The sequence below is a fragment of the Egretta garzetta genome, unplaced genomic scaffold (assembly GCF_000687185.1).
Source record: "Egretta garzetta isolate BGI_Z169 unplaced genomic scaffold, ASM68718v1 scaffold56, whole genome shotgun sequence".
NCBI lineage: Eukaryota > Metazoa > Chordata > Aves > Pelecaniformes > Ardeidae > Egretta > Egretta garzetta.
This window is the reverse complement of record NW_009260182.1, coordinates 1758802-1778861: the sequence shown is the minus strand read 5'-3', so window position 1 is coordinate 1778861 and position 20060 is coordinate 1758802. Positions and strand designations below refer to the sequence as shown.

At 37.7% G+C, this 20060-nt stretch overlaps 1 protein-coding gene across 1 annotated transcript in view; it reads left to right on the top strand.

The window, feature by feature from the left end:
* Positions 1-20060, top strand: part of RET (ret proto-oncogene) — a 38734-nt gene that overhangs the window by 17113 nt on the left and 1561 nt on the right. The window contains exons 11-19 of the mRNA XM_009641857.2: positions 1470-1726; positions 2894-3041; positions 6812-6919; positions 8175-8389; positions 8498-8620; positions 11491-11561; positions 15590-15727; positions 17672-17771; positions 19394-19541. Of these exons, the coding sequence (XP_009640152.1) occupies positions 1470-1726; positions 2894-3041; positions 6812-6919; positions 8175-8389; positions 8498-8620; positions 11491-11561; positions 15590-15727; positions 17672-17771; positions 19394-19541 (1308 nt within the window). The remainder of the gene's footprint in view (positions 1-1469; positions 1727-2893; positions 3042-6811; positions 6920-8174; positions 8390-8497; positions 8621-11490; positions 11562-15589; positions 15728-17671; positions 17772-19393; positions 19542-20060) is intronic.

The window sequence follows — 20060 nt, the reverse complement described above, 5'->3', positions numbered from 1 at the left end:
TGTTTGTATCTACACTCTATATATCTACAATGATACAAACTTGTGGGCATGTTAATAAGGAATATCTTTGGTCAGAGACTGCAAATATATTATTAATTAAGAACTGGGACCTTGACTTCTACTATAGAGCCTGAAAATGTCCAGAGGGGGGTTATTTCTATCTTTGGCTAAAGATTCTTTTTTATCCATTACCACATGACAAATAGATTGGTTGTCCTTTGATTTCCAGCAGCATTTGCATTTCAGTGAGACTCACCTGGTATTTGCAGAGACAGAATTAGAATAACAGCTTCTATTACTTTCAAGTAATTCCAGCCTCCTAATCATTTCTGAAAATCTCAGCTTCAGAATGCCAGAGACAGCCAGCACCCTCTGTGTTAGGAGGAGTGGATCACTTTTTTCACTGACCTTTGTTTAAACAGAAAAGCCCTACACAGTTATTTGAAAAAGACTGATGAGGATTAAATACAGTTTTGGTTTGTTTTTTTTTTTTAAATGCTAATAATAAATACAACACAAAATATTTGCATCTTTAAAACTGAAATGTCTGGAATATATCTCAAATTTACTCTTCTGACTAAATTTTCAATAGGCATAAGAAGAAAAAGAGGAAGCATAAATGTTGTTGCCTTTTTTTTTTTTTTAATTCAAGAAAGGTGGTGTGGTGTTTCCACTTATTTCTGGGCTACAGGTTTCAGATGCAGCTAAGTTAACCGTGTATCTGAAGTCAGGATTATCTGATGAACAACAGTGCAAGAACGGTATTTTGGATCTCTCAGTTTCTTCTGGAAGCAACTCCCTAGGAATGCTGTCTAGGGAGTGTCTAGGCTTAAAGAAACTTGGTTTCTAAAATAAGACACTAAAAGTGCTTCTGCAAAAGGGAAAGTAGTAAATGGGGAGGAAAAAATACAGATGACTTTAGAAACACTTGCAGCATTAGGCGATGTTTTCAGAAATAATTATTTTGTTAAATACAAAGCAGAAATATTCTAAGTCTCCTTACAATGTAAAAAGTTAAGAGAAATATTCTTTAATGGCTAACAGTCGATATAATGAATTAAATTCACATTTGAAGATTTTATTTGATGGGTTGAATGGCTGTAACATAAACCGTTGTCCACAAGCAAAATTCAGTCCTACATCTCCAGAGAAGTAAGTGGTATCAGAAGATCAATATATGGTAGGCTGGATTTTAAAGAGGAGTGTCAAGCAATCTATCCTTACATTTATGCAGGTAGTTAGGCAAACAGTTACCTGCTGGTGTCCAAAATAAAAAAAGAACTGGTAGGTGCAGTGGGCATATTTGCAAATTCTCAAATTTCATTGAGAATTAGCTGCTTGGTTTTCCTCTAGTTTTTTTAAATGATTTTGAGTTCTGTTTCTGTCACACCTGTGTGCGTCATGTGCACTGCCAGATTGGAAGTAGTAGAAAACAAGCAAAGTTCTAAGAAGCTCTTCTTGGTCCGCAGAGCAACTATGTGACGATGTGTGCAAGACTGTGATAGCAGGGGCCGTGCTGCTGTCCTTCATCATCTCCGTGCTGCTTTCTTCCTATTTCATCCATCGTTACCACAAGAACTCTCCAAAGCCACCTATTGCCTCTGCAGAAATGACATTCCGGCGCCCAGCCCAGTCCTACCCCATCAGTTATTCTTCTACTAACGTCCGTCGGCCCTCTTTAGATTCCATGGAGAACCAGGTGTCTGTAGACACCTTTAAAATACCAGTAAGCCTGATGTCATTTTGCATGCTCTTTTTCTGTGTCTTTCTTGTTCCTAAAGAATGTTGTTTATGCATGCAGAAAATGTTATGGAAATGCAGTCTGTTCATCGAAATATCCAACTCAAATAACTAAACCAGAAATCACGTGTACATTCAGGGAACTGAAGATACTTAATGAGTAATTGAAAAAAATGTCTATTCTTCTATTTTTATTATGTTTTAATGTAATATAACATCTTAGGCCTAATTTCAGCCAGTATTTTTTTCTAAGTACAACTCTACATTTGACACCAGTGTGGTTTCACTTTGTCCGATTAAATACTAGTCATCAGTAAGTTTGTAGTCTCTGTGATGAGCCATAGGATCACAACAAGGGTAAGTTTGAAACAAAACAGACTGTAGGCGGCAGTTGGGAGTGTGAGTTTTACCCATGTTTTAAAGATTTTTGCCCAGTCACAGTATCATACCTTTCTTTAATGTAGTTTCTTCTCTGTTGAACCACATACTATCCAGGATGAGGGCCAGATGGTGCGTTTTCATGGACCGACATGTAGAGAAACACTGCCGCTTTATATGACATACATGGCAACATCAAATCTATTTGGACATTAGATATTGAGGTCTTCACAGACCTTGTGCTCCATTTGCTTTAATTTCTTGTCTGGTTTGTGCAACTGTCATAATTTTGCAAGCATAAGGCTTAATAACACTAATTTCATAAGAGGTTTGTTGTCTCTGATGAACTCTTTAAGGGAAAGCCTTATTCTGAGAGTAAAACTGATTTACGTCTCTGTGAAGTCCAAAGTCACATATTGATAGTTTTCCTGAAAGCAAGCATTTATCCCATATCACTTCATGTTTCATTTGTATCTCATTTCCCAGACCTGTAAATATTATTATATCATTATATTATAACATTATCCGTAGACTACATGTACAGCCTGTTTTGAAGCAGGTGACTCAAGGTAATGGAAAAACACTTTCAAAATACCTAGAGATGCAGAAGCTTTTATAGGAATACAATGATATTGATAAAAAGAGCAACCGTACATTGTACACTGAAGTGTACCTACCCCTGAGGAATGTTCTCCTACTGAACATTAATGCCTCGGGTGCAGCTAGCCACTCCTTTCCTTGCTTCATCTTACAGGGTTCCTTTTCTCTCCTGCAGGAAGATCCAAAGTGGGAATTCCCTCGGAAGAACCTGGTTCTGGGCAAGACTCTTGGAGAAGGGGAATTTGGAAAGGTCGTCAAGGCAACAGCATTCCGACTCAAGGGAAGAGCTGGCTATACCACTGTGGCAGTGAAAATGCTAAAAGGTACATTGATGCCTGGGTCTGAAATGATTTGAAAACTCTTTGTGGTAACCTCTAAATGGATTTTAAGAGGGGCAGGCATGAAAGTGAAAGGTCAGCTAAAAGCAATCATTGGCACAGCCTCCATTTTTTCCAGCCTTCTTTTATATTCTGACAGATTTCTCACCTTAGGAGCTAGCATCACATTGATCCAAATAAGTAATTTCCACAAATTCTAATTCATGATGTGCAAGGAGCCTCTGACTTAACATAGCAAATGTCTTTAATTTTGTTTGGCATTGATGGAAATATTGCAAGGGCTTGTTAAAGCTTTCTGATTATTTTTTCCTTCTACCCAGTTTTCTTTGACAAAGCTTTTCAAATAAAACATGTTATAATCATGTCAAGAGACATAATAGACCTATTAAGTTACTTTTCTGATTGAGAATTCCATCTACTTTTATACTTTCTGATCTGCTTTTCAATTAGTAGGAGCTCTGCCAAACTGGCTTGAATAGCCCAGTGCTGTCTCCTGGTGTCTTCAGTTTCCCCTAAGACTTTAAAGCTGGGGAAAAGAAAGTATGCCTAGATAATGTTGAGACGATAACATGAGACCTTGAACTCTTGTCCCTGCCTCTGTTCAGTAGTTTTCAGCCCCAAATATACCTTCTTCTTTCCCATATAGAAAAATAAAAAGTACTGAAAGAAAAACATGAAAAAATTAATGGTTTTGCTTGGTCTCTGAAGTAGAAAGTCTCCGGTATTACTGTACATTTCAGATGGAAGCTGTTGTAATGCATGGCTTTTGCCACCTTTGCAGTTACATATATGAGCATAGATTTTGCTTATCTAATGTCTGAGCCAGGTTTCTAGTAAGAACTTCACTAGACATGCAATGATAGCAAAGGAAGTCAGTGCAAATGCTCAAACCACTTCCTTCAGAAGGTCATTTATTCACCACAACCTGAAAGATGAAATAGATATGAAAATTATCCTTCTCTACTGTCTTGTGTACTAATGTGCATGTAGTCCCTACACATCAGGCACTGAGGAATAGATGAGACAAAGAGGGGAAACAACCTTCAGACCAGCTTATGGATGCAAGAAGATTCCTTTAGCTGGGCTGCTAGCTGTAGCTGAATGACCTCAACTGTTCACTGCTGCTTACAAGTAAAAACATGTAATTCCAGGAAAATGTTAATACTACTTACTACCATTTCCATTATCTGCAAGGTTGGTTTTTAAAAAAAGGAACACAACAATCTGCTGCTTGAGAGCAAAGATGTTGCGTATCCCATTATTTTACCAAAGAAATAACTGCAGTGTGTAGTGCATGGCTGCAATGCAAGGGGTTCAGTGCAGAATAGGTCATGTGGAAGAAATAGAGGAACTAAGTATTTTCAGAAGTGAAGACTAATTAACCATTACTTGTAATACTCAAGTAACAACCTGTATAGCATTATCAATAGAATAGTCTTGGTAATAATTTAATTTCATATTTATTTGTGCACTTAATGTCACCGATTTTCTAGCACATTTTCATCAACAACATGTGACTTAAGATTCCAAGACATCATGGTAAAAACATCGCTTTTGCTTGCAGATAATTTAACATTCAGCTTTCCCTAGCGATTACGAAGAATTGACAGAATTGGTAATGCAAAGGAGTAACCCTTTATTTTAAGCACCTTATTTTAATAAATTGATCTGACATTTACAGTAATACTTCAGGCTCTAATGAATCCCTTTGTAATGTAAATTACATTGCAGATAGACACCTGAAATTCCATTTTCCAACCTGCCTGTGGAGAACATTTGTCATTCTGCAAATATTTATCTCTTGTTACTGGTTTAACTTTACTGTTAACACATGACGACTTAGGTGTAAGAAACATTGCATTAGTGCACAGTGGTCTTTATAATGCTGTCAGGAAGTATAAAGGACAGTTATTTTGGATCAGGCCAACATCACCTATTCTTTCCCTGTAACAAATGCAAAGGGGGTAACTTGTCCCAAATATTACGGACTGCATGCTGCCTGATCTTTAAAAGGGAATGATATGTATACCAGCATGTTAATGGAGAAAGCCTCCTGCTTATTGCACAGAGTAAATCTCCTGCCTGAGCTGCGTAGATGGGCACAATGTGTGGTTAAGAACAGCCCAGGGTAGGACTCTCCCCGCTTTGTCAATTTGGCATTACGTACTGGCGAGGGAACGAGGAGCAGTAAAGTCATTAGCTGAGCCAAAATAGTCTTGGAGCTATGGATAGAGGTTTAAAGGAACAGAGGGGTAGTTTTTTCAGACCATTATTACCACTTTTCTCATAGGAATTAAATCTGACCTCCTGCATGATAAGAATTCTCTCATTACAATAAAATTAAAGGAGAAAACACCAACCACTATGTAAGTAGATGTTATTCACAATTTGTAACAACAAGGGGTTTAGAGCTTCAGAGCTTATTGTCTCCATTTGTGCACTACCAAAGGTTGTTCTTCCAGCAGATGAACAGGCACAGTACATGGGGAATTTTGTTCTGTTCTTCTACATGCCACACAGTTCTAGAGCCAGATAAATAGGACTTTCTCGCAGGCATTAAGTTAATGTTCATTTTTGTTTTACATAAATGCGTATTTTTTGTAGTCCGTATCAGTAGTAAGAGGCCATCTGATCTCGCACTCCCTGGCGTAGAAGACTCTGAAGTCTGGGTGGAGGTTCAGACTATAATATATGGCAGATACAAACATATAGTACTGATAAAACATATAGTAGAACAGAATAAAAAAATATCATGACCAGGGCAAACTATTAGCACATGTATTTTAAATGGATATCTCAATAAATCCTTTGGTGCTTACAGCCCTTATGGAAAAACATACAGTATGGCACCAAAGATCAGAAGCTGAGCTTGGTTTTTATTAGCCTTAAGTAAAGGTGACCACGTTCTTGTCAACTGCCCAGTAATAACGATCTGTAGGAACTATCCAGGGAGGTTGTGTGTCAGAGAGTTGAAGGATGATGTAGAAAAAGGGTTATCTCTGACCTGTGGTGTCTTTATAGCTAAAGATCTCCTTCCTCTTCAAAGAGGAAGTTTGTTAGTGAGAATTCTGCAAAATCAAAATGTCTGAAAGGCTAAGAAAGCCTCTAGGGGCTCTACATTGTCATAGAATTCCCACTGACATCAGTGAATCCTGCATACGTGTCTCCCAGTAAAATCAATCTGACCTGTACATTTAGCTTCTGAAGTCTAAATCTGGATGTGTACTACAAGTGTAAGCCAGTAGATTAGTGGATTTTTATTCCATCAGAAAATGTATTTAGGAGGACGAAGGCTTTATTATGGGAGTTAACTGAAGGAGTCTTTTTTGTTTGATTAACATTAAATCTCGGCTTTCATATGCTTCTGAAGTTTCGATTGCACTGATTCACCCTAAAAAGTTGCTTTAGAACACTAGAAAAGGTCTGTAATAATTTCATGGCATCTGCAAGATATTACAGACTCTGGTCCTGGTTCTTGGCTGACCTACTCTTTCTGTAGTCATTTGTATCAGGGCAGAGTGATGAATATTGCAGGTCACCACACCAGGACAGCAGCGGTCCCATTCACTCAGTTCTGCTATGAATCTGCAGGACAGTGGAGATGGGGAAATTTCTCTCCCATGGGGAAGTACAGAGTTTTCCAACCTCTTGCTAATTCCAGGAGAAATGGTTGATCTCATACTTCAGATGGTACGTAGAGAACTCTTGAGTAATGCTTTCCTGACCACAACTGTGTGTTTGGACACTTTCTGCAGAAAACGCTTCCCAGAGTGAGCTGCGAGATCTACTTTCAGAGTTCAACCTTTTGAAACAGGTGAACCACCCTCATGTCATCAAACTGTATGGAGCCTGCAGTCAAGATGGTAAATATTAGAAGCTTGTTCTTAAGATGAAAACGTCGAGCAAGGAAATAAGCCGTTCGTTGATGGGTTTGGACTGCTGATTAATAACTGCTGAGCACCTTTTAAATTTTCTGCTAGCTGAAAAATGGGGGACATATGAGAGAAGCAGTGTTTGAAGGGAGGGGCAAACAATAATTCAGTGGAACTAAGCATTCTTCCTGTGGTTTTCTTCAATACATATTTTGATTCTGAAGCTATTTTAAATTTAACCAATCTACTACCAATTCTCTTCCAATCAATATGTATATTTATATTATGTTGATGTTCATTAAGTGCTTTCAAATATGGGTTATGTTTATAAAGTTTAATGGGGTTTTCATTATTGTTATTATTCACTAAACATATTATTCACTAAAACAATGCTTTGAGGCCCGAGCCAGGGAGTGTGATCTCCCTTTGAAGAATAAAGACGACAACTACAGATCCTTTTGTTATAATATAGCAGTTCTCTTGCAAGTGGCACTTTTAGTTGTAGACAGAGAATATAATTCAGGACTGAGTCATCTCTGAATCTTAGCAAGGTAATGAACCGGCAGGGCGGGATTTTTTTTTTTTTTTTGTCTTTTCAGTACAATATATTTTTTCATCCCAAAGGAAGTGAATTGTTTCTGAGTCACAGGCTTTTAATAAATATCAAGTTAATGCATTAGCGTATGGGGTGGGAGGGCTTTGATACAGCAGACAAATGTATTTAGCATTAAAGCACTGAGTGGATATTATTCATGTGGGTAATGGGGAGGAGAAACTAATGGATTGAAATGTCAGAATGTTTCTATGTGCTCTGAAAAGGCACCTTAAATACAATGCTGGAATTAGCAAATGATTTGTGAGCTCAGTATTACACACTCCAGAAAAGTAGTTTAATTTTTTTTTATAAGTTTCTGTAAGTTGGCCTGTTTTACAGATCTGATTTGTAAGAAAGTTGTCTCTTTTTTTAGTCTCAAATTATCTAGATGAGGAAATATAGGCAAGAGCCTGAATTCTGCTTAGATTTAGGCTGAAACTCACTCACTTTGCATAGAGAACGGAAGCTAAAAATATTCTGTGATTCCATGGCTGATTCAGTGCCTTTTATGTAAAGGCCAGAGGTGTCTGGAGCCTCTGATCATTCCGAACACTGTGTTGATTAGAAGAGACTTTTTTTTTGGGGGGGGCGAGGGGGAGGGGAATAGTTATCTATTAACTGATTACTTATCAGTGTGTTTGTTTATTTCAGGCCCGCTTTATTTAATTGTGGAATACGCTAAATATGGCTCCTTGCGCAGTTTTCTCAGGGAAAGTCGAAAAGTAGGACCAAGCTACGTGGGTAGTGATGGCAACAGAAATTCAAGTTACTTGGATAACCCTGATGAGAGAGCCTTAACAATGGGAGATCTGATCTCATTTGCATGGCAGATATCACGAGGAATGCAGTACCTTGCCGAAATGAAGGTAGGGCAATGTAATAGCGATCTGAACATGTCCTTATGATAGATGGACATGTCAGCAGTCAGTTCCTCCTCAAGAAGCGTAAACACTATTGTTGGTTTCTTCCAAAAGCTTGTCCATCGTGATTTAGCAGCCAGAAACGTACTGGTGGCAGAAGGGCGCAAAATGAAGATTTCTGATTTTGGCCTCTCCCGTGATGTATATGAAGAAGATTCATATGTCAAGAGGAGCAAGGTACAGTGCACATTAAAAACAGTAGTGGGAATTATTACCTAATCAAGAGAATGAATTTATACTGCAGGACTTAAGCACAGAAGACAGAGATTAATAGCTATTTTTTAATAATTCTCTATTTTAAAGAAATAAAAATGAAGAAAATTATGAGCTTAATCAATAGGACAGTAATATATATATGTAAAAAAATGTATCATATTTAAGTCACCATTACCTCCTCCACCTCTTTTTGTTGACCCGTCAACAAAACCGATTTATTTCTCACGTGAAAGTTAATAAAAGAAGGGTCACTACGATGATTAAGGCCTCAGAGCATCTGACATGCAAGGAGAGACTGACAGAGCTGGGTTTTTTAGCCTTGAGAAAGGAGGGCTCAGGGGGGTCTTACTGGTGTATATAAATACCCAATAGGAGGGAATAAAGCCAACAAAGGCAGGCTCTTCTCAGTGTGGCCCAATGACAGGAAAAGAGGCAATGGGCACTATTTTAAATATGAGAAATTCCATTTAAAGAAAAGAAAAATGTTTCTACCATAACAGTGATCGACTACTGGAACAACCTGTTCCATCCCAGAGAATCTCCGTCCCTGGAGATATTCAAAACCTGTCTGGACACGGTCTCAAGAAACCTGCAGTGGCTGACCCTGCGCTCAGCAGAGGGGTGAGGTCCCTGCCCACCTCAGCGGTTCTGAGATCCTGTGAAAAGTTGCAAGAGGATATGTAAAGAGTAGGATGAGATCTGTTGCTTTTTAAAAGCAATGTGCCAAATAGTCTGTAGTAAGTTATTTCTTTTTCTTAAGGCTAGAGAGTTCACACAGGATGCTTACAAATAGCAAGTGGTTTGTTAATGTAAATACAGAAGAATGACACCATTTTCATTGCAGGAGCTTTTAACTATTAACCTTTTTATGGGTAGAGGGCAGCCCATTTTTAAATGAGGTGGGCCCTCATTTATCCAGTTCCTCATCACACTGCTTGAAAACACAAACAAAAAACCCCATCATTTTTCTCTGTCTCTTTTCCTATTTGTAATTAAAACTATAAACAAAAAAATCCCAAGGAGTTGAAAAAAATGCAGACAATTTCTATTAAGATCCTAATTTCAGGAATTATCACATCTATACAGAAGACTTGAAGCAAAGCCCTCCTACAAATACTTCCAAGTGTATGAAAGACACCAAAATCTTAATCAAATCAGTGCATCACAGGTCAGGGTAGATCAGGAGCCAACAGTACCTGCCAGAGGGTATTTGAAGCAATTCTATTTTGCCTGCCACAGTAAATTACTCTCAGGTGCCTAGATACCGTCCTGCCTGCTTGCAGTGCTCCTGGCAAGATTCAGCATACGGAGATGTTTCACCTGTAGGACTGCAAAGGCAATTGGATAGAAGGCTGAGTCGTTGAGTCACATCGCTGCTTCCCTGAAAAGAAACACTTGAGCATAACTTTGAGGCTAAGAAGATAAGTTAAGGCTTGCCGTTTATTTATTTTTGTAAAACATACTGACAAATACAGCAAGCCAAATCCTGCTTTCTGCCTGTTGGCATCCACCAGTCGCCAACACCAGCAGAACTTTTACAAGTCCGTCCCAGGCCAGGCTGCGAGGTTCACTAACACTACTTTCTGCTGACTCTTTCTAAGATGAGTAGTGTTGGTTCAGTTCCCTCTGCGACTTAATATGAAAGAGTTGCCAATAGAGTTTTTTGAGTGTGAAAATTTTAGATTTTTATGAAAAAGATTATGAAAAGATGCTGTGAATTTTCAGTTTAGATTTCCCTGTTTTTTCAGGCCAGTTTGTGTGAATATTCCGTAAGTCTAAATAAGTTGTGAAGAAAAAAACCTTTTGGAAGATACGATCATATGTAGAAGGGCTTTGCCACGTTCATTTAGCTATCTTCTGATGTGTGTTTTACATTGATCTATACCAGTTGCTCTGTATCTTAAGAAGGATGCATTTACATAAAGGCAGCTTCATTTTATTTGGTGGGGTGTTGATGTACTGAATGGATATTTTCTCTTTACTTCTGAGATGCTCATCACTGTAGTATTCTTCAGAGCCGAAGAAGCATCTGTCTGCTTGCATAGGGAAACAGAGAAAAGAAAAAATTGAGAGGAAAGAAGGAGGATAAGCTTCAAATCCTACTGAAACAGTTGTTGCATGTATATATGAATTTCATGCATGAGAACAAGAAGTAAGGCATATGAAAGCTAGTGATATTGAGAAGGTTATGAAACATCTTGGAAATTTTGCAAAGCTAGATTTTCATGAATATCTGGGGCAGACTTCTCAGATTTTATCAGTGAATTTCTGCCAGTCAAAAGTAGCAACTTGTAGATTCAATTTAGTAATGAGTAACTGAATATGACTGTCCAGGTACAGTTCTGAAACCTAAGGTGTCTTTAACATCTAGGTGTTTCCATTTATGCATCACCCCTGATATAAATAAGATAGCTTTTCCTCTTTAATCGTCATTCCCCATCATTTTTGCATTTGCACATTTCCCAAAAGCAATGAGTGTATCCTGTTATTCATGTTTGAAGAATATAACTCCTTGGATGAAGCTCTTTGTTAAGAGGAGAGGTGAGTTTATCTGACTTAAACTGGTGACCATCTGGAAAAAAACCACAACACCTTACTGGACATAATTAGACTACTGAAGTGTGTGGAATGAAATGAATGAGCGGTTTTAAAAACACAATTGTTCTCCTCACTGTTTCTCTTATGAAATGTCAAATCATTCAGTCCATTGGAAAATTAATGAGAGTATAGAGAGAGTATCTGTTAGAGTTTTGAAGATAAACACCTTGGTTTTCCATTTGGAAACTTAATTTTCTGACCAATAATTGCTTTGTTGCTTTCTTTCCTCCTAGGGTCGGATACCTGTTAAATGGATGGCCATAGAGTCCCTATTTGATCATATCTATACGACACAAAGTGATGTGTAAGTGTAAATTCTTGCATTCTTTATGGTTTCTGTATTTGTTTAAGGAGGTGAGGGAGGAAGCACACCAAGGTACACAGTAGCCAAAGCTGTTACGCTTACAAAGAGACCTGAAGAACACAGCCTGGATGGCACCACCAGCTGGCAGTGATATGTAAGATTTTTGATATAGAATTAAATCTGAAGGAAAGATTATCAGAGGTATTTAGGTACTTAATTCGTGTTGAAATCAACACGGGTTGGATCTGTTCATGTGCCATGGTTGCCTTTGAATATCTAGACACAAATTATTAGTCTTTGCTAAAGATAATGGTCATACCCAAACTTCCCAGTTCCTGTTCATCACTTGTCTGTAACGCTTACTGGCAGATGAGGGATGGGGCGGCAAGAAAGGAAGAAGAATTTAACGCCTGACCTTGCTCCTATTGAAATCAATGACAAAGTCCAATTAATTTTAATGACATCCAGCTCAGACCTTAGGGGAATCGTCCAGTTCCAAGTTGCCAAGATGCAAGTTCATTTGCATGATTAGGGAAACAGAGATCCTGAAGATGGATATGCTCCCATCTCCACCTGCGACGATTAGGTGGCAAAGCAACCACAGCTAAGCTGTTTTCATGTCTGACAAGCAGAGCGTCAGGCATAGGAGTGTTTGTATACATTTAACTCAAGATCAGGTACTTTCATTTCTTTCTCTCTGGGATGAATGATGCTTGTGCCTAGTCAGCACTGTAAAACTAAGTATTATTTATTTAGGAGAAAAACCTCTAAGGGATTGCAAAGCAGCAGTTCTTATGCCCAATTTTCTGCTAGGTAGCATTTTGATACCTTCCAAGTTTCCCTTGAAAGAGAATCTGACTGAAGTAATGCTTATGTTTAAACTCAAATGGACTAAACCATACCAATCTCAATCACTTTGGGGAAGACACTTTGATAATAGCAGTATGTGCAAATAGGAACCTTTTGATTTGTACTTCTAAAATTACTAGCGTTCACTTTTTACTCTTCTTTCTGCAGGTCACAGCAGTTTTAGTGGAATAAAATATTTTGCTTGCCTTGGAAATTCATTACAAAATTAATTTCCAAAATATTTTCATTTACTTTGTTTCCTTTGGAGTAAGAAAAGAAGACAGATTGGTGTAATTCTTGGGAGAACGTCACTTTTACTTAGGTCTGCTCACAGGTTTTTCTGGGTCTCTCTTTATCCTCCTCAGAGCATCCGTTGTGCTGAGCTGCTTCTCTGCAACGACATTTCCCAGAGAATTGTTAAAATTCTTTTAAAAACTTCTTAGCATATTTTTAATTTCTTCACTTTCTGCAAAACAGATTTGTCACTATGGTTTGGGGCCAGAACAGATTGTGTTGTCATGTAACTGCCTCCTCTTTGGTTGTTGATTGATTTTCTGGATCCAATACCGTTCCTGCCTGTTTGTTTTCCTGATGGGCTGCTATTTAAGCCCAGGAGCCCCTCTCCTGTACGTGTGATACAATGCCACGCAGAGATTGCCCAGCTGGCTTCAAACAAGCTAGCTCAGAGCCCTGGGCACATGCTGGTGCTGTGTAGCTTTACCGCTTCCCAGATCTGGATTAGAATCCCCGTGCAAAACCATGCTGACTTCCCAGCTTTCTTGGAGATGCATCGGGTAGTGTCAACAGAGCATTGCATTGTGCTTTCTAGGTCCGCTTCAGTGCAATGGCATAAAAGGTCTAAATATCTGCTGCACTTACATGGCGCCTTTGACTCACTGGTGAGGTCACCTTCACTGTTCATGTCGTTATGCATGAAGCAATCTTAAGAGTGTTATCTAGCAGCTTCTAATTAGCCAAGTCCCTACAGAACAGTATTGAGACACCTGTAGAGAACTGCAAAGCAAATCCTCTCCAGGTTCCACAAATGCCATTCCAACAGCAGCAAACTGATAAATGAAGTACTTTTTTGCAGCACTGATTGCTATTATAGATAATTACACTCACTGAAAATATTATTTTATTAATATTCTGTGTTATTTGTTGTGATGCAGTTATATTTTAGGTGAACATACATATTAATATACTCAACAACCAGTCCAATGTGCTCTTTTTTTCTGATACTGTTTCTATTTTCCAGCCTCTTCCTCCTAAAGCCTTTCTATATAGTTAGTGGTTAGCAGTGCTTAGTAGCAGTACCGCTTGCCAGCATTTACAAAATCCCTTTTTGCTTCAGAGGTTGATGACATCAGCAGAAAGCTAGCCTCCTGTCTTCCTCTTCATGTAGTATTTTTCTTTCCTGGCTTTTTCTGATCACATTTTTATTCAGCAATAAACATAGCACAATAGGAATTTTTTCATCTCCCATTTCTCCTCCCATAGTACTTAAATTGTGTAATGATTTGAAAGCATTGCAGCATTCTACAGCATTCTGTTCTAATATGCCCATTTACTAAACAACCTTAATTAAGAAATTACTCATCTGATCCCTCCTTCCATATTCTGTAAAATTCCTCTTAAACAGAAGAGGTGGATTTTAAAAATAAAACCTGCCACGTTACAAAGTTTATTTGAATTAATCATGGACAGAATTACAACCTGATGGCAGAGCATAATTGGCTTCAAAAAGGGTATGAGGAGGTATATTAATAAAGTATATGAAAATGCTATAAATATTCATTACCTTTCAACAATGTGCAGAGTGATTAAACATTAATTCAATGAATGGCATCAGGGAGAAAAATTGCAGCATACCACTTAGGGCTGCATCAGACTCAGTTTGACTTGTCTGCCCCTTTTGGAAGTTTGATTGCTGTACTTTTGGGGCTACTGTTGCTCTTTAAAATGTGAGAGGCACAGGTGGAACGTAGTCAGACAGGAGGTGAGGTTTGTGGCTAACATTTTGAGAAGGAATTTTCAAAGGGACGCTGCTGTTTGGTTTGGCATTAGGTGTGTAACACTTCCTAAAATATTCTTAAAAGTGAAGTTTTCACAGAAATTACCCAATGATAAGAGCACAAAAGCTAACATTTGTCCTAAATTGTATGTACTTTTGCTTCCAGATGCACCCCATTGAATATCCCCTTTGAGTGAAACTGTGTTGGCTGGTTTCCTTCATTTTGAACACCCAAATTTTGGCAGTTCTGTCAGTTGAGCAGATTCGGAGTAATTTGTAGCTTCTTTGTGTCTCAAAAAAGCCTTCCACTAAGGAAAGAAAAACATTTTTGCTTCTCTTCTCCTGGCCTGCCCTCCAAAAATGGACTAATTTGATCTAGCTAAACATTTCCAACCCATTGAGCAAGGTCTTTTTGTTAGAGTTCATCAGTAAAATAGGTTAAAAAAAGTCACCATTTCTTCTCTTCATTTCAGAAAACAGTTTCTTCTGTTCTATGTTAAACTATATTTTAGGCATTTGTTATTTCCAGAATAAATTCTTTCCTTTTCTTTCATCAAGGCCAAAAAGAAAATTAAGTCCTGAATCATTGAAGTGGCCCAACAGACCAGCTGAAATCAAAGCTGTTGCTTATGATTGAAATAAACACATTATGCATAGAAAGAAACACAACTTCATAGTGAAGACAGCAAACCAGTCCCTTGGTAACTGGTCGAGCCAGCCTGTGTATATTTAGACAGTTATTTCTGAATAGGACTGTAAGGGCTAATTAGGGAGGTTAGACTCCCTCTGTCGCCAAAGCAAAAAGAGAGGCACCTCCAGGAGCACTGTACGGAAGAGGAACAAGCCTTTGGGCTGGGCCACCATGGGAAGGACTTTCTCTTTCTGCTGTCTGGAGAAGATGGGCCTTCCCAGGATACGTTAGATTTGTCAATGGATAAAAGAGGGGGTACCCCTTATCTCTACTGTCTTGATTGTTAACCTTTTTAATGAATGGTATTTGGGAACAAGGATGGCCTTATATGCATCTGTTATGGCCCCTCTGGCTCAGCAATGTGTTGAATTTGGTTGGGTTCTCAAAACACCAGAAAGAGATTTGTAGGGTGAAAGCTGCACTAAGCTCTTGAAACCTGCCACTCTAAATAAAAGCCTGTTTTCTCTTTTTCAGATGGTCTTTTGGAGTTCTGCTATGGGAGATTGTAACTTTGGGAGGGAATCCCTACCCAGGTATTGCTCCCGAAAGACTCTTTAATCTCCTAAAAACAGGCTATAGAATGGAGAGACCAGAAAACTGCAGTGAAGAAATGTAAGTAACTCTTGATCTGAGTCATAAAACATCTCTTGAATAAATACATTTAAAAAAAAAGGTTTAAATAAATACCACATAAATACTATTCTGTATATCTCAGAGGTATAATCAAAATATGTAGTGCTCAAAAGAATGTAATGAAATTAGTGAACAGTAAAGTGCAGGAAAAGAATTGCCAACTGAATGCTTGCAGCTACATCCAAAATATTTGTAGGATACCGAATAACACACTTGCCAAACAATTAAAAGGGTCGGAATATTCAAAACTTTTGAGGGTGGGGTGAGGAGGAGAATTTCATAGAACACAGTGCTAGCTGAAATATTCAAGAAAAAGTTTCAGTACTTTCCTGCAAATGAGATAGTTGTTGCAGCCACAATCATTGTGTATTAGTTGTCCTGGCACTAGATAGGAGAAAGGATACCTTGACCCAGAAATCTATACCCTAGAAGAGACAGATTTTCTGTGACTTTCTTTTCTATTTGAAGACAGTTCGTATTTTACTGGCCGATTTATTAAAATGCTCTCAATGTGAAAGGTCTTCTCTCTGTGGTTCTTTCATGGCATTTGGAGATGAGGCATGATTTTATGTTCAGCCTGCAAATCTGGTGATCGTCTGGTTTTTTTTAGAAAGTTACCAGGCTCTAATCACTATGACATCTCTTTTGACTGATTTTCAATATGAAGGATGCTTTGGCCACACCTGGGCTGAGAAAATACAGTATAAACAATATAATTTTATTTTTTTTAATACTGTATGCAGAGAAAAAACATGAAGAGTTTCTGAATTTAGGGCAGGGTAGAAGTTTGCAAGTGTCACTGGCAACTATCCTCTAGCAAATACTTAATATTTAATTTTTTTGTTTGTTTCATCTCAACAGGGAATAAGACTTCATTCCTCAAACATATGTTGTATCATTGATAATTATTAGGTTAGGCAAGCTGACTATGTCGGAGTTTCTTTTTTTATTCAAGCCACACACGGTTTTCTGGCTGGTTTAGTTTTTTTCTGTTTTACTCAGAAATTTTTATGACAGTCTTTGAGAGCCCACTTTAAGGCTCATTTCTTCTTAAATTGTATTCTCTGCTTTATAAGTCAAGTAAGAGATCATGGATGAGGGCAAAAAATGCAGTGCTGTTCAATAGCTTGCTGTAGTTCTTGTAGCCAGCTATTTCCACCATTAGAGCACTTCTGTGACTAGGTCGCTTAGTCCTGAAAACACTTGAGCTAGAAAAATAACATGAATGGCACAGGCTGGAGAATTACACATCCAGAACTTGGCCGATGTCTGTCTGATTCTCACTCAACTACATCACTTTAATTCTGCTCCCTTTTGCTTCCACCCTGTATGCTACAGAAGGCAGTTAAAGACAGAATAAGAATAGATATAATCAAAATAACAATAGCAGAAGTAATTAAAAGAATGCTAGTTTGTGCAAATAGTCTTAGGTTAGGCTTCACTTTGAAGAAAAGTTTACAGAAACCTCAGAACTTAAACAAATGAAGAACAAAATTCTACTTTCTGATATAACAGCAGTTTTCCAGGTTGAGAGATGCACATCTGTGATGATATACAAATGTCTTCGAAGTCACATGCAAACAAAATCAATTAGAAATCTGGCATGCTGCCTACGCATGAGGAGGTCCTTTGAGAAAGTGAAAATAATGAAAGAAACTGAAGACTACAGCCCTTCAAGGACAGCCAAGTGCATCATCATTTAAACTCATAAAGACTCATGAAAATAAAAGCCCGTTCTTGTGAATGTCAGTTGTTGATTCAAGGGAATGTTTAGCAGAACACATGACAAAAAGACTGATGTACTCGCAGATGGCCTTCATGCCACAGTTCAACTTCAGCACTGTAAATAATTTGAGCAGAAGCGTGATCCACTTCTAACTTTTTTTTTTTTTTTTTTTTTTTCCACCTTGCGGTGGGTGACAGGTACAACCTGATGTTGCGCTGTTGGAAGCAAGAACCCGATAAAAGACCGACATTTGCTGAGATCAGCAAGGAACTAGAGAAAATGATGGTGAAGAGTAGGGTAAGTGTGAGAAAGCATGAGTTTTTCAAAGTTTTTGTGATCATCCAGGTTTGAATATAGAGAAATAATGATTTTTTTTAAAAAAAAGAAAAATAATTTACTTTTCATCAAATTTTGAAGCATTTAAATATCTAGTTTGTTCCAAATGCATCCAGCTTTTTGAAAGCAGTACTCCTTCATATAGTGGCTTTGGTGACTTCAACCCTAAATGCAGATGAGTTATCCTTAATCTCTCTAGCTTCCTTAAATAAATAAATAAATAGTGTGAAAAATTACTCCTAAATTGCACTCCTGAATAAATAACCCTAGGAACCCTAGAACTAGAACAACGTATTATTTCCTTCAATCTGATCTAGTTATATGATGATAGCAACAGATACGAAAGCTGTATGATCCCACTGTTGTGAATACTTTAAAACTAATATAATCCTGTATAGCCTTTTTTGAATGAATGGATGCCAAGGTCTCAAAATAAGTCCAAGTTGCATATATTTATAAAACATATACATACCTACTTGCACCTTAACACTTTTTTTAAAAAAAAAAAAAAAAAAATCTACTAGTTATGGGGAGGGGGGCAGTTACAAATGAAAACCAGAGGAAATACAGTGACCATTATCAGATTTGAGAATGCGACAGCACTTACGTTGGGTGCAAACAAGACTAATAAGCAAATGGGAACAATTTTGTTCAGAATGCGAATTGTAAAAATAAGTTCTAAATTCTAAAATGGCAAACTGAAAGTTCTAGGCTGTACATTTAATCACTCTGACTTGTCAACCACTAACTTACAGCTGCTGAGTATCAGTACACAAATGATCTGCATGTCCAGTGACAGACTTGTAAGACGGATGCTGGCAAGTTTTCTGAAATTTTCAGCATAATTAAAACAAAAGCCAATCCAAAATAGAGTTTGACAATTTAGTCATTTTTCTTCCTACCTTTCTGAATGAAAAATTCTGAAGATTTTTCAATTTATAAAATTGGGTAACTTTAGCTTTTTAAAGTCTCATTTCAGTGAATTTCCAAAGGAAAAGCCATCTTGAAAGGAAAATATATTTTAGATTAGTTGAGAATGTTTCACTTTTTTTTTTTTGCATCAAAGCAATTCAGCAGCATAGATAAAAACCTATGAATTTTTATGGTTGACCTAAATATTTAGTTTTAGAACAGCAGCAAAAGCTTTATTTAGCTATATTTACACAGCTAATTTTATGCATAATTACGTAATAGCTTTTGTAAAATGACGAGATCTGAGTATCTTCTTCTTTAAGCATACATATGTATCGATGTATGTATTTCAGGCATACATATATATCAGGCATAACAGAAACTGAATGTCAAACAAATCAGTTAGCACAGCCCTTTAACTTCTTGGCTATTTTAGTGATGTACAGAATTAAGGGAAGCATTAATATACCTCTAGCATGCCTAGTGCTCTGGCAAATCAGGTATTTCCAAAGATGTATGGTTGCAGAAAGGGAGAGCCTACTTGGGTGCCAAGACAAATGCAGCAAGGTCTGTAGTTGTTTTAAAGAAACCAGATGCACATTTAGCCTTCCCACCCAACCAGCAGCATCGGCGCGTACGTTAACCCAGCTTTTCCTGTGTTCACTTCCTAGGACTACTTAGATCTTGCGGCTTCCACACCTTCCGATTCCTTACTTTATGATGATGGGCTCTCAGAAGAGGAGACACCACTCGTGGACTGTAATAATGCTCCCCTCCCTCGAACCCTCCCTTCCACATGGATTGAAAACAAACTCTATGGTAGAATTTCACATGCATTTACTAGATTCTAGCAACACAAAAAAAAAAAAAATGATTTTTCTTCTGCACTGTTCTCAGACTCTGTAACCCCATTACAGCGTTTCTTGTCTGAATGAAGCCAATCAAAATTTGCTTGGAAGCTTCTTTTGGGTTTTTTTGTTTGTTTGTTTTTTCTTTTGGTAAATGTCAAAGTTTGCATCAGGATCATCCTTTAGTCATTTTGCAGCTGTGTTTAAAAATAAATGTTTTTAAAAGGATGTGAAAATAAGTAAAATGACTAGATATCATAGAGCAAAAGAATAAAAAAAGATCAGGGAAGTATTCTCAGGGTAAATATAAAATGCTAATGAGTATCTAATTCAACTATCCTGGGGGGGGGGGCTAAGAACATTTAAAGTATATTAGATTCTGCACCTCTAATTTAAGCAATAGACTTGTTTGTTTTTTGTTTTTTTTTAAATACTGGGTTTTGCCATAGTTCAGTGATAGGACCCATCTGCAACATTTTTCATTTATCGA